General features: G+C 38.3%; 2 protein-coding genes across 4 annotated transcripts; both read left to right on the top strand.

Annotated features, from left to right (window-relative positions):
• The first annotated feature begins 8633 nt into the window (after nucleotides 1-8633).
• Nucleotides 8634-12388, top strand: LOC139968890 (uncharacterized). Its single transcript, XM_071973502.1, has one exon. It carries the CDS (start codon nucleotides 8770-8772, stop codon nucleotides 10357-10359), a length of 1590 nt encoding a protein of 529 aa, XP_071829603.1. The 5' UTR covers nucleotides 8634-8769; the 3' UTR covers nucleotides 10360-12388.
• Nucleotides 12389-12768: 380 nt separating this feature from the next.
• LOC139968884 (uncharacterized) lies at nucleotides 12769-23123 on the top strand. 3 transcript variants are annotated; one of them, XM_071973492.1, is made up of 3 exons: nucleotides 12769-14507; nucleotides 15825-16051; nucleotides 18232-23123. In XM_071973492.1, the coding sequence occupies exon 3, from the start codon at nucleotides 18249-18251 to the stop codon at nucleotides 20442-20444; it is 2196 nt and encodes a 731-aa protein (XP_071829593.1). In that variant the 5' UTR covers nucleotides 12769-14507; nucleotides 15825-16051; nucleotides 18232-18248; the 3' UTR covers nucleotides 20445-23123. The 3 variants fall into 3 exon arrangements, with proteins under 3 accessions (XP_071829593.1, XP_071829592.1, XP_071829591.1); XM_071973491.1 differs by having other exon boundaries at nucleotides 15760-16051; XM_071973490.1 differs by lacking the exon at nucleotides 12769-14507 and having other exon boundaries at nucleotides 14756-16051.
• The last annotated feature ends 110 nt before the right edge of the window (nucleotides 23124-23233 follow it).

The following is a 23233-nucleotide window of genomic DNA, read 5'->3' as shown; positions in this document are numbered from 1 at the left end:
ACTAATTTCCACACCGTGGATATACAGTCTGTGATAACACTTGTGTATCAAGTATTGAGCCATACTGTTCTTCATTTTAAGACCACAATGCTGTTTTTTTTATTTTATTTTTTATTTGACCGGTCTCTTCCTTTGTCTATGACGTCATAAGTCACGGATGCTCTACGTCCCATTCCCTAGTCTTAGTATGAACAGCCTAGTGTACCTTTCTTTTCAATAAAGCTATTTTCCGGAATCTTTTTTGCTCTACTGCCCAGAGAACACCGACGGCAACGCTTTAGCTTGATACTATGGGTCTTGCACATTTATCCCAAGCTACCTCATGTTTTTCTTTGATTTTTGGCAGATTTGCTTCGGAAAAGCGAAGAAGCCAATGAGGTTTGCCAATTGGGCCCACTTCCCCCAAAATGTTTATTCAAGTCCTGCCTCCCGTAGTGAACAATCACTTGGCCTTAGATTGTTTTGTTCACTGCGAGACGGTCGCTAATTGCTGTGGAAGAAACATGATCTGACATGACACGCAATTTTGTAATAATAATATGAATAAAGATTTTGGTTTCACGCCCCCTCTTCGGAGAAATGTCCAAGACGTTTGTATCGGACAGAACCTCTGGCATGTAAAATACAGTGGGCAAGAACATTCGTGGTAGGCAGAAACGCACTCTGAGGCATAAACAGTTTGTACGCGAGAAAAAGAGTATTACAAACGACTTGGCCAAGACTACCCATTCCCATGCATACACACACATACACACACACGCATGTTTGTATTTCATTCCAACCGAGGACCCCATTGTATTTTCCATTGTTCAAATCTTCGTACCCTAACCTTAACAATAACCCATACAATAGAGTTCTTCCGAGGACGTGGTGATTCTTTAGAAATCACAACCGAGGACCTGGAATGCTTTTGTTCAAGTCCTCGGTCAGATAGAAAAACAAACGCACACGCACACCAGGCTTTGAAGTCAATCGGCCTTACGATTTAGGAGTTCGTGATACCCCTTTTTACTCACACATTTACTCGCACACACGAATACACAATTACTTCTTGACCACTACTTCAAATATGGTAAGTCTACTCCATGTTATTGTGCACCCTATGGAACCCCCCCCCCCTTCTCCCCTTAAGTCAGATGAACTCACCCAGTTTAAATTTCAAGTAGTGTGATGTGGGCAACAATTTCATATACCGGTACTGCTTAATTTCAGATTACAATATCTCATCCCAAGTACAGCTACGGTACACGTAGGGGTGAGAAAATAATAACTTAACCTATATATAATACATATGAATAATTATCATAATTCTACATAAAATAGGCCCTCAATTTGTTAGTTGCTGGCAGTGGCGTAGCCAGCGGGGGGGGGGGGGCAGGGGCGGGAGCCCCCCAGTTGAAATGCTCGCCCCCCACTTGCCCCCCAAATGGAATTATTGACTGTGAAAAAAAAACTTGAATGCACACTAAATATGGTGCTGGGCCTATGTGCATATTAACATGGTTTTTATGCAATTTTTATTCTTTACCTTTTACCTAATTCTCTATCTGCGAAATTGGATGGCCAAAATAAAAATCACTTCCATGGGAACATTGCCTTGAAAAAGAATTTGACCCAAGCAGCAGCGCAAAAAACGCCACTGTCTCTGTATTGTCATATGTGGAAACGGGTTGGCAATTTAATTAAACGGACTCCGCGGCACTCATAAGCGGAGGCTACGTTCAGTTTATGTTCACATGGTTATCCCTGATCCCTGGATTGTGTTCCGAAATGATTCACACGTGAGTGACGTGTATGGCAGAATGAATATCACAGTATTTAGAAACAATTTGCATTTTGACTGAAACTTACAACATGTTTTGCTACGCCTACGCGACCAATCGCGATGTGTTTCTTGGGTTAGGTATACACAGAACAGCCTAGTAGTCTATATACATTTGTATTTCCGTAGTGAGCTCATAGGCCCGAGGTGACCAGACGTCCCCGATTTTCGGGGACAATCCCCGATTACAGTGTGCTGTCCCCGATGAACAAGTGTCCCCGAAAATGTCCCCGATTCGTCAAAATGTTCAGGAATTTCGAAAATATCCCACATTATTAGTAAAATAATTGTAAAAACAAAATTTAGTCAAGTGTGCAGTCGCAGAACGGAACTTATAACCAGTATTTCAGGTGGGCCAGTGTAAAGTGGAAACACTGTTAAAAATATGCTAGATCGATCTAGCCTAGCACTCTTTCGACCGTATAAATAGGCAACTACGGCGACACAACGACACTTATAGTGTGAGCATGAGCAAATCACAAGCTCTCAAAGAACCACGTAAAGTAAGTGGATTTCATTTACGAAAAAGCTACATTTTTTGAAAATAAAATTGATTTAAAAAGTGCTTCAAAGTATCACCATTTTACATCTAAGCACCTTAGGCACTTGAAAATTTTCCAAAGGGGAGGGCCAGCCCCTCCCCTTAAACCCCTCCCCCATATCAGTCACGCAATAAATGTCCCCGATTTCAGTCACGAAAATATGGTCACCTTAACTAATAGGGCGTGAAATTCGTCGATAAGTTCGCAGACAGTCATCAGAATAGGCGAATTAACCTTCGCTAGACTGTTTGAGTGAGCCCTAGAAAGTGCAAAAGAAGGGCCCGAAGGGGGAATGATAACATCTTTTGTTGATTGGGGGGGGGGGTGGTTACACTCCCAGGCAAGTCAGATATCATGCCGATCATCTTTGAATACTGACAGAAAGAGCATAGTCTATTCAGATTTTTAAAGAGAATTATCGATGACTTTTTCAGTGATCTGTTTTATCGTTTATAATACCTATGTGGAAATAACATAAAACATCAGCTAACTAGAGTGACCATCTGTACCCTTCATTGCTGACACAATACCCGATTTGCCACAGTTTGTCATGCAAACTGTTTGGTATGTCTTTTGTACTAGCTTAGTCTGCCCCACCAATCAGACCCTTCGCCCCCCTTTGCCCCCCAGATGGAAAAGTCTGGCTACGCCACTGGTTGCTGGTTTTTTTTTTGGTTTTTTGCACATCTCTATTTAAAAATAATATATCCCTCGCATATAATTGACAAAGTAAAACATCTCATCCTCAATACAGTACGTGTTGGGATGCGATATTATGCGTGGACTGTAAAATTCTATTTTTATCCTGTTGGAAAATACCGGTTTCGCCTAGCACATAAGTATAGTACACTTGCGTACGTGTAATTAGCGAACAGAAACACAGGATAGTATAGCACACAAAGTTGTATTGCGAAATCTGCGGAAAGAAGATGTGAGGAAACCCGATTTACATCATTAAACGCAACACAAAAACCCGTTCTCAGGAGTTATTGCAGTCATGACAGCTACCTGCAGACCCGTCAACTCTCCCGGTTTTTACCCGATTCTCCCGGCCTCCCGGTTTCATATTCTATTCTTCCGTTTTTTTATTAATGTTTCATCACTTGCGACATTTCTGAAAATAGCCAATAATTAGTCCTATGCCCCCACAGTAAAGCTGAACAGGAAAGGCTATTCAGTGTAGTTCGCAAGAACAAGACACAGTCGGTCAAGTCTCAAGCTTGATTGGACTTCATCTAGCATACTAGACATGAAGTCACAGTACCCAGAGTCCACTGTTCCCTGTTTCAAATGGAAGCCTACTAAAGAAACCCTGTAGAAAGCGAAGCGAGCTGCTGTAAACTACAACAAGAAACACTGATTGGATGATTCTCTCACTGCATTGCATAGGTAGAATGAACTTATTTAGGAGTATTCATGTCATTTCTGTTGAAATTATCCCTATTTTCCCCTTGTGCTCCCTATTTTTTTGCCCTGAAAAAATGTTATTCTCCCTATTTTGGAGTCAAACAGGTTGACAGGTCTGTACCTGGTAAAGTTTAATAAGATAATGTGCACTTCTGCTGTACCTGTACAGCTGGTATATAGAGACAGTATAATCACAGTACTGCTATATTGGCTTAGGCAACTACTATATAGTATCAATATACAACATATGCACGTGAAAGCAATGCTTCGTTATAAAATAGTGCTTTCTCGAGAACACGACAACAGCCCGATCTCAACTTTGATATTTTGCCGAAGCATGGAGGTTCAAGAATCTCCTTGTCCGAAGTCAACATTATTGTTTGACGTTCAGACAGTAGGCTACTTGGTATAGGTAGATCCTCCATTGTAAATAAAGGCGTATTATTGATTGTTGAGGTCAAAGGTCAGCATAATTATACATTAGCAAGTAGATAGATTCTCCATGGTAAGCGCAAGAACCTTATCGAAAGAAGTAAATGTTAAAGGTCATTCGAGGCAACAACGTTAGCTTTTCAAAACTATGTTAGCACCATTAATCACAAAGTAAATCTTGGTTGAAGTTCACATATACTTGGTAGATACATACTGTGGCATAAGTCCTTGTCGATATAAGTGGAGGTCAAAGATCATTTGTGGCAACATAGGTCAAATTATGAAAACCTTCCTAACATGATAACACAAAAAGTGCATCTTCCTTGAAGTTCATACTTGGAATGTAGGTTCGATTGTATGTTGATGTCCATGAAATGTATATAGTTGATATGTATGTCCGCATTCATAGTACTTGCTGAACACTTGAAGTCAAAGGCACTGACAAATCTTGTGTGCAGTGTCAGCGTTCAATACTATCATATAACACATGGCATGGAATCGCTAAACAGTTCGGCCTACTGACTGATTCCTTATCGACGACAAATGGAATGTTTGCAATAGTGATGGTATACGTTTGTGCATGTTTATGTGTGCTCTTTACTGTTAAGCATTCGGACCGAGGACTTGAACAAAGGAGTTCTCATTGTACTTGACTACTTTATTCCTTGTATTACACTTAGGCTATGTGTCTTATATTTGTACTTGTCCAGATTTGACACTAGTCCAACTTAAGTACATATGGTATATGAACTTAATATTTTGTTTGTTAGTACATCCAATTGGGTATGTAAGCCTATGGAAATTGGCAAAAGGTAAGACAATGGCATTCTGGCTATACTTTTAACAAATAATCAGTTTTCATGTTTTTTTTTCAACAGCAAGGTTATATTACAAAATGGCCGCTGCTAAAGTGTTGGATGATATCGATGAGAAGTTTTGTCAGTGTTGTGTTTGCTTTGAACAATATAAGAAACCAAGGCAACTACAATGTCCAGGCGCGTATCCAGGATTTTCTGACCCGGGGGCGCCAATTACTAACTAAGCGGAGCGCCACCATCGGTTGGCGCGCAGCGTACAAGAAAATTTTCTGGTTTTGATACCCCCTAGATCACCGGAAATGGCACTTCTCAGGCTTAAAAATGACCAACCAGATGTACACTTTTGCCTGAGAACCAAGTATTTCCCAATAGTGTTTTTTTTATCCATAACCTTTTTTAAGATTGTCAGCAGTCACAAATCATATTCGACCTGATCGCATGTCCTGTGGATCATTGCTTGTGTAGGTGATTCTACGTCGCGGCCCACAATACCTGTCATCCCCACTTTTCAAGGTTTTCCCCATCTACATTAGACATTTCGTTGTTTACATTAGCATCCCGCGGTATACTGCGCAACTATCACGGATCGTAAGGTACAGGATGGCATACGATGTAATAACCTATGCTGGCTTATATGATATTGACAGTAACATGTTCAACGCGCGCGGAGCGCTTGAAAATTTTTGGTTATTTTTTCGGGCAAGTCGTTACAGCCCCAAATCAAATTGGGCTCTTACGCCCATGACTTCACACAGACATTTTTGAGGCTGTTCATCTTGGAACACCATTTTCATGCTCATTGATATAAGGTGATATCTGCTGTTTGCTTTACAAATTCGAGCAGGCGCGTAGCGAGGAGTTTGCCAAGTGAGGGGCGAAGCCTGTTATCAAACTATCTAAGCGTAGCGCCACCATGTGTTGGCGCGAAGCGTACAAGAAAATTTTTGGCCGAAAAAATGCCTCCCAGATCGCTGGAAATGGCACTACCCAGGACCATTTGTTGGCGCGAAGCGTACAAGCAAATTTTGGCCGAAAGTACCTCCAAGGTCGCTGGAAATGACACTTCCCCGGCCTTATAAGTTGCATCTAAGCATTTTTTATTTTGAAATTACTAACGATATCATAAAAATATATGCTCAATGGGGGGGGGGGGCAGTCACCCCCTTCCCGAAATGCGTCATGTTCCCCGACGACACGGTCGAACTCGAGACCAGCCACAGTTGGTTTCATAGCAGGTTTCATATACACACATACGCGTTATGATAGACCATATATAGTATATATGTACCAGGCGCGTATCCAGGATTTTCTAACCCGGGGGTGCGAATTACTATCTAAGCGGAGCGCCACCATCGGTTGGCGCGGAGCGTACAAGAAAATTTCTGGTTTTGATACCCCCCAGATCACCGGAAATGGCACTTCTCGGGCTTGAAAATGACCAACCAGATGTACACTTTTGCCTGAGAACCAAGTATTTCCCAAAATTTTTTTTTTCCATCCATAACCTTTTTGAAGATTGTCATCAGTAACACATCATGTTCGACCTCATTGCATGTCCCATGGATCATTGCTTTTGAAGGTGATTCTACGTCACGGCCCACAATATCCGAAAGCCCCACTTTTCAAGGTTTTAAGCCCATTATTTGTTGAGAATTTGAAAATTCCCATTTCTCGTGAATAAAAATCACTTCAAAACATACCCATAATGTTGCACAAAATTCTATCTATGGACAACCAATATAGAAAAACCTCCTTGAACCCCTAATAGACAGGTCAAAATTGCACGAGTAGAGGGAAGTATGATGAAGAATGTTGGTGAGGAAAGTTTCGAAAATTCCGACACAGTTAATTTATTGGTGTAGAAATATTGCAACCTCTAATAATGGCTATTATAAAACTTGGTTGAAGGAAATGACAAATAGCAGATATTTCCGATATCAGGTATATCGAAACCGAACACTACACACATAGGCGTAGGTCCCGTAGGAGGCGGGGCTGCAGCCCCCCCCCCTTCCCGCAACCAAATTTTTCCCATTTTTTCGGGCACCTACTGAAAAAAATAAATAGCAATGAATAGCTTAAAAATGATCTCCTTGGTAATTAAAATAAAGTTCTAAGCTCGGCCGACATTACTACTGTAAAAGAGAGTTTTGACATAAATGGATCTGTATGCTTTTTCTCCATCTACATATACATTTGGTTGTTTACATTAGCATCCGGCGGTATACTGTGCAACTTTTACGGATCTTAAGGCACACGATGCCATGCAATGTAATGACCGATGCTTGCTTATATGATATTGGCATCGATATGTTGAACGCGCGCTACGCGCGCGAACAATTTTAGCTTTTTTTTCGGGCAAGTCGTTACAGCCCCGAATCCAATTTGGCTCCTACGCCTTTGACTACACACATAGACAGTTTTTGAGGCTGTTCATCGTGGAACATGCATTTCAGTGCTCACTGATATGATGTTATATCTGCTCTTTGCTTTACAAATTCGAACAGGCGTGTAGCGAGTAATGCCAAGAGAGGGGCGAAGCCTGTAGGCAAACTATCTAAGCGAAGCGCCACCATGAGTTGGCGCGAAGCGTACAAGAAAAATTTTGGCCGAAAATGCCTCCAAGATCGCTGAAAATGACACTTCCCAGGCCTTGTAAGTTGCATCTAAGCATTGTCTATTTTGAAATTACTAGCGATGTCGTAAAGAAAATTTGCTCGGGGGGGGGGGGGCGGTCGCCCCCTTCCCGAAATGCGTCATGTTCCCCGACGACTCGGTCGAGTTCAAGACCAGCCACAGTTGGTTCCATATAGCACAATTGTACAATTGTTAAGGCGTCCATAGTCCATACACACACACGCGTTATGATAGACGATATATAGTATTTATATAGATACATTAGTGAGAGAGGAAAAATGGAAACGTCAAAAATGGAGCTGTCGGTGTAAGGGGTAGGGTGATGCGCACACTCTCTCCGTAATCCTTGATCTGTCACTGGCTACCCTGTGTACATAATTGGGATCAGCGCTTTAACTATGACTGTTCCTCTTTCTCTTCCCGAGGTCTTGGCGAAGTTATCTTCTACTCCCTCCTTTTCTCCTTTTTCTCTCTTTTCTTTTTCTTTTCCCTTCCTTTCTCTCCTCCTTTTCTTTTTCCCCCTCCTTTTCCCTTTTTTCTTCTCTTTTTTTCTCTCCTCTTTTCCTTACCCGGGGGGCGCGCGCCCCCAACGCCCCCCTGGATACGCACCTGATGTCTCCATAGATACTGTACAGAATGTTTGGAGAAACTGATCGCCAAAGATCCTAATGATTTCAAATGCCCGATATGTCAGGAAAAGACCGGGGTTCCAATAAATGGTGTAGAGGGCTTTAAGACAGACTTTTACATGAATGAAATCCTAGATTATATTAAAGTAAAATAGTCTCTGAAAGAGGATCAAATTCTTACTTGCGGTGATTGTTTTAAGCAAACAAAATCTTCAGCATGCTGCTTCAAATGTACTAACTTCCTGTGCGAGGATTGTCATACATATCACTTGAGCAGGAAAAGTTTACAGGAACATAGGCCGCATATCCTATCACTGGAAGATGTTGAAGCCAAAAATATCACCCTTGAAAAGTTATCCATTTTGAAGGAAGCTCCCAGGTGCCAGACTCATCCTCACAATCAGTCACAGTTATGTTGTAAATCTTGCGCAAACCGCCCAATTTGTTTGACCTGTACCTACGGAGAACACAGGAATCATGATATGTATGACGTCACAGAACTTGCCAAATCAGAAAGAGAGAAATTAAAGAGGCAGTTAAAGGCCCTTGATGAGTGGAAAGACAGAGTTTATGAAACATTCTCCCAAATAAAAAAGACAAAAGACGAAATTTTCACTAATGCCGACAATTATTTGGACGAAAGTACAAAGAAATACAATGAAACGAAGAGTAGTCTGGAAAGTTCACAGCTAAATATTCAACGAAAGATTAAGGTTGAAGAACAGACAGTCACACGGAAACTAGAAGAAAATGTTAGACATACAGACATGGAAATGGCACGGGATATAAAGCAAATTCGAAAGAAATACGAACAAATTAAAAGCAATCATCACACAGATGCAACTAAAAAATCGAACGCCTTAAAGACACGTTCAAAACAAGCTCAAGAAGATGCAAATGCGAAACGCAAACAACTCGCTCTGGAGTTGCAAAAAGTTCGTACCGAAATAGAATCTGAGAAGAGAGAGAAGCTTTTAAACTGGGAGAAGTTTTCTTCAAAAATAAATAGTACGGTTAGAAAATTTGAAAATGTCACAAACACAGCCGAAAACGTTCTTTCGAGTCAGGATGATTGGACTGCAGCGCATAATATTGAAGTTATCTGCCAAGCCACAGAGCCGTTGATTCAGGAAATGAAAAGGGACTATTCCAGTGTCGCAAAAATAGCAATTTATGTAGGGAAACAGCGAGAAAAAGGACACTTATGCAGCACTGAAGCCACTGTGGTTCACATTGATGGTATCAAAACTGCCGGCTTGTATATCAATAGTATAGCATGTACATGGAATGGTAAAATCGTTATCAGTGGAGGTACATCAGACAAACAAAACTATATCAGTTTTATAGACATGACAGGCAAAAATTTAAGTTCTAAGCTAGGTATACATTTCAATTCAGTACTTTCCTCACCTGGCTGCTACTGTGCTCCTGTCAATGAGTTTAAAATTACTGTTGCCTGCCAAGAAAATGGAATAGCTCTGTATGATATTATTGATGGTTCATATTTAAGCAAGCACCTGGGCGATTTCATCCGAGGGTGGTCACGGTCAAAACAGCGAGTTACATGCATCGCTACGGATTCTGTAACTAACTCCATCTTTCTATGCATCTATAACAATAGAGATATGTACGTGCTTGACGAGAGATTAAATTATAAATACACCATACGACTTCCATGGGCAATAAGCTGGTGGCCAGCCGATCTAATTGTCCACAATTCAAACATCTTCGTTTGTGATATAGGAGGGAGACAAGCATGGGCTATAAACAAGAAAGGTGCACAAATTCACGAATTCCAAAAACCAGAGGTCAGCAAAAAGTGCAACATACCTGTCAGTATTTGCTCAGACGGGAAGGGCTTCATTTATATTCTATGGAGGGAGGAACAATTCCCGTGTGAACAGTGTTGTGTTGTTGTTCAGTACAGAGGAGACAACAGTGACATAACCAAAGAATTTATGCCATTTTTCTCGGATGCGGTGTCTGTATGTGTAACACCACACTTCAAGCCTAAGCTCTTAGTAATTACCTTTCAGTCTGCAATGATGCATATCTTTGACCTGAATGGGTGAAAAGTGACTGCGCAAGGCGCAATTAACATTTATTTTTCTCAATCATACTAAACGGTACTATATCATTCAACATGCGACAGGGTTTCATTACTCCTATACCTTCGTATATACCTTCGATTTAGTCATTACTTTGCTTCTAACATAACAATGATACACTAACTTACGTAGCGTGCATGGAACCAAATATTTCCAGCTGCTGCTCAGAGTACGTTGGGTGGAAAATACATTCCCCAACCATTTTCAATCCCCACACACACAATTTAGAAGAGAAAAACAAAGCAGCAATATTTGCCTTACGTGTAAAGACCTAATTACAGCCTTGAGTTTTACAGTCTACCTCATGAGTGTAACATTTGATGTCTAAAACTGATGTTAACCCCTTATGATGTAAGTTTATTTCACTGTGCAACCCCATTGCCACACCCCAAGAACAGTTAAGTCAAGTGAATGTAATATAATCAATGACGTCACCGAACATTACGTTACACATTTTTTTGAGACTGCATGTTTGCTAAATTGTACACATATATATAGCAATATCTTAGTAACGGAGCAAGTTATTGACTTGAGAATTAAGCCAAGGAGTTTCTTTCAACATATTTGTCTGTTTCGAGTTCTCTTCTTTCTTTTTTTACTATAAATTGGTTTCCTATACACGTTTTGAACCAAATGATGGATACATTACGCCAAAATATAATATCTTAATTATCTTTTATAAAGGCTGTAACGATTTGGTACGGTATGTATTTTGATACAAGTTACAAATTTTGTCTTGTAGTAAATTATTAACTATTAAACGATCTAGAATGGATTATGAGGTATTATGATCAAGAGGCATTTTTTGTCAAGAATGTTTGCAGCAGCAGCAGCGCTTAAAATGATCTCATTCACTCAACTTTAGATCATTATGACAATGAAAATTGGTGAAAGTATAGAGTTTGGAGTTTATGACCGAAGTGTTTCGATTATTTTCCAGGTCATTTTAAGTCATTCGAAGGCATTATTTGCAATTCACTGAAAATATTACTGCTCACTCCATTTTGATACAACAACAGTTCGAACAGCTCAATTCGAACTTGAATGTTGTGCTATTGTCCAAAATGGTCCTACTAATTCGAATTTTTTATATGGAAAAAGGTCGGTAAAAAATACAGACTATTAATAAAGAGTTGAACTTTATTGAACTTTATAGATATAAAATAATCCAACTTTGAGACAAATCTTTGAAATTTGGTAAAGAGTTGAAACTATGAAAACAAAAAATTAAACAAGGGGAAGACGAATATAACACGTCGAAATTACAAGGTCGACATTTAAAGGGACTAGTCGAAATATCGATATAAGATGATAATGAAATCGAATCAGAAGGACTTTTGAAGGTGAAAAGCTGACGTTTCCATATACCAATTAAAGGCATTGAAGACTCGTCCCAAACCGCGTGCCGCCCTCTGAAAAAAAGTTTTTCTTGTCGCTACAAAATGCAGACAGTAATGAAACGCGATACCTTGTTATCTTTAGCTGGACCTGAGCTGTCCATCGCTGCTATTACACTGTGTTTTGGGTATTGACCGCAGCCTGTATGTATTGAAGGTACACTAGTGTCTAATTACCGCCGGTAGCAAGTTGTGTGTGTATTTCCTGGGATCGATTGTGGAGTCTAACACTGCTGTTACACCTCATTCGAAACTAGGTCAGATTACCGGCATGAGACGTTTCTTTGTGCGCGAGTCTTTCACTCCCTTTAAGTGAAACTTCCGAAAGTATTGAAAGTTGAAAATAAAAATATTGAATTTTCCATCATCCCATTTGTATGTTTTTTTTTTTGTTTTTTTTATGTATTTGTCTGTTATGTATAGCTTGGCCTGAGAATAGCTGGAGAATACCCCCAGACCCCTCCAATTTCTGCTCCTTGACGTTTTGGTATAGCTTTCTTCGCCACTCCTCTGCATTTTGGACCCCATTGGAACACGTAGGGAAAAACGCGGACCAAATCAACAGTGTCAGTAGGTTTTATCCAAAACATAGGGTAACACAATATCATTGGATGGACTTAGGACAATATTTAAGGTTGGGTAAAAAAAAAAAAGTTGTGAGTTTGTGTGCGTGTCAAATTGGGTCAATAATACGAACCAAAAAGAGACATTTTGACATAGTATTGCTAATAAATCAGACATATCCATTTTTGTAAAATTGAATATCTGTAGTTTTTGGGAGGCGAGACTGTAAAGGGGGGGGGGGGGGGGGGGTTGCTCTCCGTGTCCCACGGTGATCTCATTTTCAAATTTGAGCTTTTGTCATAAGCAGATGCAATTTATGTCGTCCCTGATATTGTAACGCCCCGGGGTGTTCGGGATGCGTGTTAAAAATTAACTAGAAACCCGATCTTGAACTTTTTTATTTTTATGTGAGAACAGTCAAGGTATAGTTCCCTCACTGCGCTTATTGTATGTGCATGAAACTCAGGATAACTGAGTTGTTTGAGTATTGCCCAACAGCACCGTACACTTCATTATCGGGATAAGGCAACTAGTGAAATATTATGATCAAAGGTTCATATATTCGCAATGTATTTTCCGTTAAACTGCAGAATCCTGAATCATATTGATTAATTGATACATGATAATGAGTCAGGAGACGAAGATGTTGGAGTGTGAATTTTTCCTGTTATATTCTCACAAATACGAGCAATAAGATCAAATTATACGAAAATATATGATGAAGGTGCTCGATCGAAGGAAACTGCGAAGAAGTAGCTGTAGTCGAAGTTCACAGCCAGTTATGTATTTTCAACTCCTATAAACATTTCACTTTCATTGCATTGAACAGTTTCTGCCTTATAATCCCAAACAAATTCGAGCAAGTAGCCTCTTTGTAGTGTTTAATGTCCATTTTCGTCTGGTATAAGATATAGTTAATCCGATAATGCTATTATGTATTTTTAAACAAAGATGATAAGAGATTGTCCTACAATAATAATTGTTACATATTTTGCTATATCTTTTAAGACATCTTAACGTATAGAAATATTAATTATATATAGTTTGTGATAACCCACTTACGTTTGAAGTATTGTATCATACTGTCTTTCTAGTGTACGTGTAATGGCTCAACGCTGTTTTTGGTTACTTGACCTTTGATCCAATGACGCTATTGATCACAAAGGGCAACAGCACATGCGCAGGCACATACTGCGTACCAAGTGGAGGAGTTGCTTGCAAAACGCTTTTACGTACAAGTTTAAAATGTTAAACTTTGACCTCCTATGATCGTGTGGGCTTTGGCGTTTTAATACCAATTTCCACACCGTGGATATAAATACAGTCTGTGATAACCTAATTGCGTATGAAGTATTGGGCCACACTGTTATTTTATTTAATGACCACAATGATGTTTTTAGTTATTTGACCTTTGTCTGTGACGTCATAAGTCACGGAGGCTCCACATCCCATTCCCTAGTCTTGTTAAGAACCTAGTATGAACAGCCTAGTGTACCTTTCTTTCTCACAAAGCTATTTTCCCGTATCTATTTGCTGTACTGCCCGTAGAGAACACCCGAGCACTAGATTGATACTAGGGTCTAGCACATTTCTCCCAAGCTATCTTATGTTTTCCTTTGATTTTTGACAGATTTGCTTCGGAAAAGCGAAGAAGCCAATGAGGTTTGCTATTTGGGCCCACTTCCCCCAAAATGTTTATTCAAGCCCTGCTTCCCGCAGTGAACAATCGCGTGGGCTTAGATTGGTTTGATCACTGCGAGCCGGTTGCTAATTGCTGTGGAAGAAACATGATCTCACATGACTCGCAATTTTGTAATAATAATATGAATAAAGATTTTGGTTTCACGCCCCCTCTTTGGAGAAATGTCCAAGACGTTTGTATCGGACATAACCTCTGGCATGTAAAATACAGTGGGCAAGCACATTCGTGGTAGGCAGAAACGCACTCTGAGGCATAAACAGTTTGTACGCGAGAAAAAGAGTATTACAAACGACTTGGCCAAGACTACCCATTCCCATGCATACACACACAGCAAGTTTTGAAGTCAATCGGCCTTACGGTTTAGGAGGAGTTCGTGACACGCCTGTTTACTCACACATTTACATGCACACACGGATACACATTACTTCTTGACCACTTATTCAAATATGGTAAGTCTACCCCATGTTATTGTGCAACCTTGTGGAACACCCATCCCCCCCCCCCCATCCCTTCTCCTGTTAAGTCATATGAACTCACCCAGTACAAATATCAAGTATTATTATCATTATTATTATTATGGATCCTTATATAGCGCAAATACTATGACAAATGTATATTCAAATGCGCTTTACATGATGAAGAATAAAACAAAAATAAGTAGAATTAAAAAACAAAACAAATCAAGTTAAATTAAGTTAAATTAAGTTAAGAAAAATAGTGGATAAAAGAATATAATAATTACATGATAAACAGTAAAATAAATATATAACAAGAAAGCAATTAACGAAATAATAATACATAAAATGAATTCAGATATTATAAGCTTTGCAGTATAAATGAGTCTTAAGTTTGGATTTAAACAGGGTAAAACTTTCAATTTTTCTTAAAACCTCAGGGAGTGAATTCCATAAAACTGGCGAAGCATAGCTAAAAGATCTCTGTCCAAATTTTGCAGTTCTTATGTTAGGAACAGTTAAAAGCAGACGGGACGAGGAACGCAGCGGTCTAGAGGGTGTGTAAAGAGAAATTAAATCACAAAGGTACTGCGGTGCAATATTGTAAATACATTTAAAAGTGAGTAATAAAATCTTATAAGATATTCTTTCTCTAACTGGAAGCCAATGCAAGTTATGTAGGACGGGTTTTATATGATCATATTTGGAAGTACCCGTTACAAGTCTGGCAGCAGCATTTTGGATTTTCTGAAGTTTATCTATGAGATGTGAAGGTAAGTTACAGTATAATGAATTGCAGTAATCTATGTGTGACGTAACAAATGCATGAACAAGTGATTTACATGAGGTATCATCCAAGTAACTACGAATATGCCAAAGCTTATGAATACTAAAATTTGCTTTTCTACACACATTTGCAACATGTAAGTCAAGTGAAAGACTTTCATCAAAAATAATACCCAAATTACGAACCTTATCAACTGTATGAATTGTTGCCGCCCCCACTTGAAAAGAAAAATCAGGAAGTTTAGCCAATTGTTGCTTAGAACCTATGACTATAAGTAGTGTGATGTGGGCAACAGTTTCATATACTGCTTAAGATTACAATATCTCATCTTAAGTACACTACTTGTATGGGGATGAGAAAAGAATAACTTAACATATATAATATGAATATGAATCTTTATCATATTTCTTCATATATAGGCCCTCAATATGTAAGTTTTTTTTTTGTTTTTTTTTGCAGTATCTCTATTTAAAAATAATGTACCCGCCGCATATAATTAACAAAGTACAACATCTCATCCTCAGTACGTGTTGGGATGCGATAATATATGCGGTGGACTGTACAATTCTATTTTTATCCTGTTGGAAAATACCGGTTTCGCCTAGCACATGAGTATAGTACACTTGCGAACGTGTAATTAACGAACAAGTAGACAGTAACACACGCAGTTGTATTCGCAGAAATGTGCGGAAAGTGGATGTGAGGAAACCTGTTTTACAACATCATATCCAACACGAAAACCCGTTCTCAGGTGAGTTTAAGTTATTCCAGTCATAAAAGCTACCTGGTATAGTTTATAACATAATATGCACTTCTAATGAACTTAAACAGTTGTTATATAGAGACAGTATAATCACAGTACTGTTATATTGGCTTAGGCAACTATAGTATAGTATCAATACACAACTTATATGCACGTGAAAGCAATGCTTGGTTATAAAATAGTGCGTTCTCGAGAACACGACAACAGTCCGATCTTAACTTTGATTTATTTTGCCGAAGCAAGGTGGTTCAACAAGGACCTTGCAGAATCTCCTTGGCCGAAGTCAACATTATTGTTTGACGTTCAGACAGTACTTGGTATAGGTACATCCTCCATTGTAAGTAAAGGCGTATTATTGATAGTTGAGGTCAAAGGTCAACATAATTATACATTAGCAAGTGAAAGATTCTCCATGGTAAGCGCAAGAACCTTATCGAAAGTAGTGAATGTCAAAGGTCATTCGAGGCAACAACGTTAACATTCAAAACTATGTTAGCACCTTTATTCGCAAAGTACATCTTGGTTGAAGTCCATACTTGATAGATAGATACTTTGGAAAGTACAAAACCTTGTCGATATAAGTGCTGGTCAAAGATCATTTGTGGTTAACATAGGTCAAATAATGAAACCTTCCTAACATGATAACACAAAAAGTGCATCTTCCTTAAAGTTCTTACTTGGAATGGAGGTTCACTTGTATGTAGATGCCAATGAACTGTATATAGTTTTCGTTTCGTTTCTTTTGTTTATTTCACTTTTTTTCTTTTTTACAATTACATTTACAATAATGAATAATACCAATGTCAAAGAAAGAAAAAAATCATGGAAAATCTGAAAAAGCTACGCTTATACACTCATAAAGTGCAGATTCACCATGAAAAAAATTAAATACAATACGCTAACTACACCCCACCCCCCACCCCTCCCCTCCCCACTTCCCAAACGTGAAGCACAGGTAGCATTATTAAATATGATAACTTGAACGTATATATTACAAACCATTGTTTAACAAATATAGCTTCAGTTGCTTTATGAATATTGATAAGGTTTGTCATTTTTTAAGTTTGGGTTCGAGGGTATTCCAAAATGTGGCACCAGTAAATCTTGCAGATTTAGTATTTAAAACTAATCGTGGGTAATCAAAATGAATGGTAGTTGAGTGTCTAGTATTATGACTATGGAGTTGATTATTTAAATTAAAAAAAAAACTTAAACGGAGGTGGAAGTAATTCATGAAGATATTTGAAAACAAAGGTTCCAAGCTGGAGTTGATATATGTCAAAAACTGTTAAAATACTTAAATTCTTTAAAAAAAGGAGTAGAATGACTTAGATAATCTGATTTGCTAATCAGTCGCATCAACTTCTTTTGGAGCACAAATAATCTATTCAGGTGAACAGTTTGCGCATTGCCCCAGAGAATATTACAAAACGAAAGATGAGGATAAACAAATGTATAATAAAAAGATAATAATACCTGATGAGAAACCTGAAGCCTAATTTTATAAAGAATGCCAATCGTCTTAGACAGTACTTTAGTACAAATATAATCAATGTGAGTTTTCCAGCTTAAGAGTGGGTCAAGTTGAATTCCAAGGAACTTAACGTTTTCTGTTTCATGTATAATTGTGTTGTTCAAGATAAGTTTTAGTTTGGGTTTAGTGGAATGGTAAGTGTGAAAAACTAGTTGACATGTATGTCCGCATTAATACTTGCTGAACACTTGACGTCAAATGCACTTACAAATCTTGTGTGCAGTGTGCAGTGTTCAATACTATCATATAACATATGGCATGGTATCGCTAAACCGTTCGGTTTACTGATTGATTCCTTATAGACGGCAAATGGAATGTTTGCGATAGTGATGGTATATATGTGTGCATGTTTATGTGTGCTCTTTACTGTTTTGCATTCGGATCGAGGTCTTGAACAAAAGAATTATCATTGTACTTTGAATACTTTATTCCTTGTATTACACTTATACCTTATATTTGTTCTTGTTCAGATTTTACACTAGTCCAAAGTACTACATATGGTATATGAACTTCATATTTGTTTGTTAGTGCACTGTATTGGGTGTGTAAGCCTATGGAAATTGGCGAGGTCAGGCGATGGCATTCTGGTTATACTTTCAACAAATATAAGTTGTCAATGTTTTTTTTTCAACAGCGAGTTTATATCACAAAATGGCCACTGCTAAAGTGTTGGATGATATCGATGAAAAGTTTTGTCAGTGTTGTGTTTGCTTTGAACAATATAAGAAACCAAGGCAACTACAATGTCTCCATAGATACTGTACAGAATGCTTGGAGAAAATGATCGAAAAAAATCCTCATGATTTCAAATGTCCGTTATGTCAGGAAAAGATCGATGTTCCCAAAAATGGCGTAGAGGGCTTTAAGTCAGACTTTAACATGAACGAAATTCTAGAGTATATTAAAGTTAAAAAGTCTCTGAGAGAGGATCAAATTCTTACTTGCGGTGATTGTTCCAAGCAAACCAAATCTTCAGCATACTGCTTCAAGTGCACTGGCTTCCTGTGCGAGGACTGTCATACATATCACTTGAGCAGGAAAAGTTTACAGGAACATAGGCCACATATCCTATCACTGGAAGATGTTGAAGCCAAAAATATCACTCTTGAAAAGTTATCCATATTGAAGGAAGCTCCCAGGTGCCAGACTCATCCTCAGAATCAGTCACAGTTATGTTGTAAATCTTGCGCAAACCGCCCAATTTGTTTGATCTGTACCTACGGAGAACACAAGAATCATGATATTTATGACGTCACAGAACTTGCCAAATCAGAAAGAGAGAAATTAAAGAGGCAGTTAAAGGCCCTTGATGAGTGGAAAGAGAGAGTTTATGAAACACTCTCCCAAATAAAAATGACTAAAGACGAAATTTTCTCTAATGCCGCCAATTATTTGGACGAAAGTACAGAGAAATACAATGAAACGAAGAGTAGTCTGGAAAGTACACAGCGAGATATTCAACGAAAGATAGAGGTTGAAGAAAAGAAAATCACACGGAAACTAGAAGAAAATATTAGACATACAGACATGGAAATGGCACGGGATATAGAGCAAATTCGAAAGAAATACGAACAAATTAAAAGCAATCATCACACAGAGGCAACTAAAAAATCGAACGCCTTAATGACACTTTCAAAACAAGCTCAAAAGGATGCAAATGACAAACGCAACCAACTCGCTCTGGATTTACAAGAAGTTTGTAACAAAATAGAATCTGAGAAGAGAGAGAAGCTTCTAAAGTGGGAGAAATTTTCTTCAGAAATAAATAGTACGGTTAAAAAATTTGAAAATGTTACAAAAACAGCCGAAAACGTTCTTTCAAGTCAGGATGATTGGGCTGCAGCGCATAGTATTGAAGCTATCTGCCAAGCCACAGAGCCGTTGATTCAGGAAATGCAAAGGGACTATTTCAATGTGGCAAAACTGGCAATTGATGTAGGGAGACAGCAAGAAAAAGAATACTTATGCAGCAGTGAAGCCACTGTGGTTCACTTTGATCGTATCAAAGCTGCCGGCTTGTATATCAATAATATAGCATGTATATGGAATGGTGGAATCGTTATCAGTGGAGGTACATCAGACAAACAAATCTATATCAGTTTAATAGATATGACAGGCAAAGTTTTAAGTTTTGAGCTTGGCACACATTTCAATTCAATACTTTTCTCACCTGGCTGTTACTGTGCTCCTGTCAATAAGTTAAAAATTGCTGTTGCCTGGCAAGAAGATGGAATAGCTCTGTATGGTATTAGTGATGGTTCATATTTAAGCAAGCACCTGGGCGATTTTATCCGAGGGTGGTCACGGTCAAAACTGAGAGTTGCATGCATCGCTACGGATTCTGTGAGCAACTGCATCATTCTAGGCATCTATAACAACAGAAATCTGTACGTGCTTGATGAGAGCTTAAATTATAAGCACACCATACGACTTCCAGAGAGAATAGCGTGGCCAGTCGATCTAATTGTCCACAATTCAAACATCTTAGTTTGTGATAAAGAAAGGAGACAAGCGTGGGCTATAAATAGGAAAGGTGAAGAGATTCACAAATTTAAAATGCCAGAGGTCAGCAATAAGTGCAAAATACCTGTCAGTATTTGCTCAGACGGGAAGGGCTTCATTTATATTCTATGGAGGGAAAAACAATTCTCGTGTGAACAGCGTTGTGTTGTTGTTCAGTACAGAGGAGACAACAGTGACCTAACCATGGAATTTCAGCCATTTTTCTCGGATGCGGTGTCTTTATGTGTAGCATCAGGCTTGAAAATCGCCAAATCAAAGCTTAAGCTCGTAGTAATTACCTTTCAGTCTGCAATGATGCATGTCTTTGACCTGCATAGGAATTGACATTTATTTTTCTCATATACTAAACGGTACTATCATTCAACATTCGGCAGGGTTTCATTACTCAGTATACCTTCGTATACCTTCGATTTAGTTAGTTCTTTGCTTCTAAAATAACAATGATACGCTAAATTACGTGGCGTGAAACCAAAGATAGTTCCAGCTGCTGAGTAGGGTGGAAAATACATTCCCAACCCCTTGTCAACCCAACACAAAAATAAATAAATAAAAGAAGCAATATTTGGCACAACCTTACGTGTAAAGACCTAATTACAGCCTTAATTTTTATAGTCTAATCTACGTCATGAGTGTAACATTTGATGTCTAAAACTTATTTTAACACCTTATGATGTAAGTTTATTTCATTGTGAAACCCCATTGTCACACCCCAAGAACAGTTAAGTCAAGTGAATGTATTATAATCAATGACGTCACCGAACATTACGTAACATGTTTTTTTTTTTTGGAGACTGCATGTTTGCTAAATTGTACACATATAGAAATACCTTAGTAACGGAGCAAGTTATTGACTTGAGAATTAAGCCAGGGAGTTTCTTTCAACATATTTGTCTGTTTCGAGTTCTCTTCTGTTTTTTACTATAAATTGGTTACCTATACACGTTTTGAACCAAATGATGGATGCATTACGCTAAAATATAATATCTTAATTATCTTTTATAAAGGTTGTAACGATTTGGTACGGTATGTATTTTGGATACCAGTTACAAATTTCTTCCTGTAGTATGATTACGGTAACTGTTGAACGGGCTAGAATGGATTATAAGGTATTATGATCGAGAGGCATTTTTTGTCAAGAATGTTTGCGGCAGCAGCGCTTAAAATGCTCTCATTCACTCAACTTTAGATCATTATGACAATGAAAATTGGTGAAAATATAGAGTTTGGAGTTTATGACCGAAGAGAGGTGTTTCGGTTATTTTCAAAGTCATTTTAAGTCATTCGAAGGCATTATTTGCAAATCACTGAAAATGTTACTACCATACTCTCTCCATTTTGAGACAACAACAGTTCAAACAGCTCAATTCGAACTTGAATGTTGTACTATTGTCTAAAATGGTCCTACTAATTCGATTTTTTATATCGAAAATGTTCGGTAAAAAAAAAATACTATTAATAAAGAGTTAATAATTGAACTGTATAGATATAAAAAAAAAATCCAAATTTGAGACAAAACTTTGAAATTTGGTAAAAAGGTCAAACTATGAAAACAAAAAATTGTGCAAGCGGAAGGCGAATATAACACGTCGAAATTACAAGGTCGACATTTAAAGGGACAAGTCGAAATTACGATATAACATGATAATGAAATCGAACAGAAGGATATTTGAAGGTGAAAAGTTGACGTTTCCATATACCATTTAAAGGCATCGAAGACTCGCCCCAAACCGCGTGCCGCCCTCTAAAAAAGTTTTTCTTGTCGCTACAAAATGCAGACAGTAATGAAACGCGATACCTTGTTATCTTTAGCTGGACCTGAGCAGTCCATCGCATGTACACTGTGTTGTGGGTATTGACCGCAGCCTGTATATTTGACTGTACACTATTGTCTAATTACCCACGTTAGCAAGCTGTGTGCGTATTTTATAGGATCGACGGTGGTGTCTATAACACTTATGTTACACCTCATTCGAAACTAGGTCAGATTACCTGCATGAAACATTTCTTTGTGCTCGAGTCTTCACTCCCTTTAAGTAGAACTTCCGAAAGTGTTGAAATTTGAAAATAAAAATATTGAAATTTCCATCATCCCATTTGTATGTGTTTTTTTATGTATATAGCTTGGCCTGAGAATAGCTGGATTATACCCCAAACCCCTCCGATTTCTGCTCCTTCACGTTTTGGTATAGCTTTCTTCGCCACTGCTCTACATTTTGGACCCCATTGGAACACGTACGGAGGGGACGCAGACCAAATCAAGTGTCAGTAGGTTTTACCCCAAGCATAGGGTTACACGATAACATTGGATGGACTTAGTACAATATTTAAGGTTGGGTTAAAAAAAATTGTGTGAGTTTGTGTGCGTGTCAAATTGGGTCATAAATACGAACCCAAAGGAGACATTTTGACATAGTATTGCTAATAAATCAGAAATATCCATTTTTGTAAAATTGAATATCTGTAGTTTTTGGGAGACCAGACTGTTAAGGGGGGGGGGGGGTTGCTCTCCGTGTCCCCGGTGATCTCATTATCAAATTTGAACTTTTGTCATAAGTAGGTGCAATTTACGTCCTCCCTCATATAGAAATTTTAAGTGCCGTCAAAATGTTAAAGATCTTTTCGTAAATACAGTAACATTTTCAACCGTAAATGATTAAATCAGTTGAGTTGATAAAAGCTATCATATCAATTTGCAGGAAAATGTTTAAATTCCTTTAATAAGAAAAGAACTCAACACAGGAAATGAAGCTATTAAATGTCATGAATTTAATATGCAATTTACAGACAAGTTATAAGTAATCTCTGAATATATTTCAAAACTCAACATATATTGCAACGATAATGATAAATTATGCACTGGCACCAGAAAGTCATCATTTAAATGATAAATTGATCATATATTTAATCTTGTCAACTGAACATTTTGCACCAACTTGAAAATGATGCATTCATTAGGCCTACGTACGCTCGCATTCCTTACCTTAACACAGTGTTTTGCGCTTTCCGTGAGTCAAAATGAGTAGTTATAAGGAAAGGCATAACAACACATAGAGCCGTGTTTGATTAGAGATATATTGCGACGCTTGCTGTGTGGAGAGCGTAGCCTATATCCC

This window comes from Apostichopus japonicus, chromosome 6 (assembly GCF_037975245.1).
Source record: "Apostichopus japonicus isolate 1M-3 chromosome 6, ASM3797524v1, whole genome shotgun sequence".
Lineage (NCBI taxonomy): Eukaryota > Metazoa > Echinodermata > Holothuroidea > Aspidochirotida > Stichopodidae > Apostichopus > Apostichopus japonicus.
This window is presented reverse-complemented; position numbering and strand designations above follow the sequence as displayed.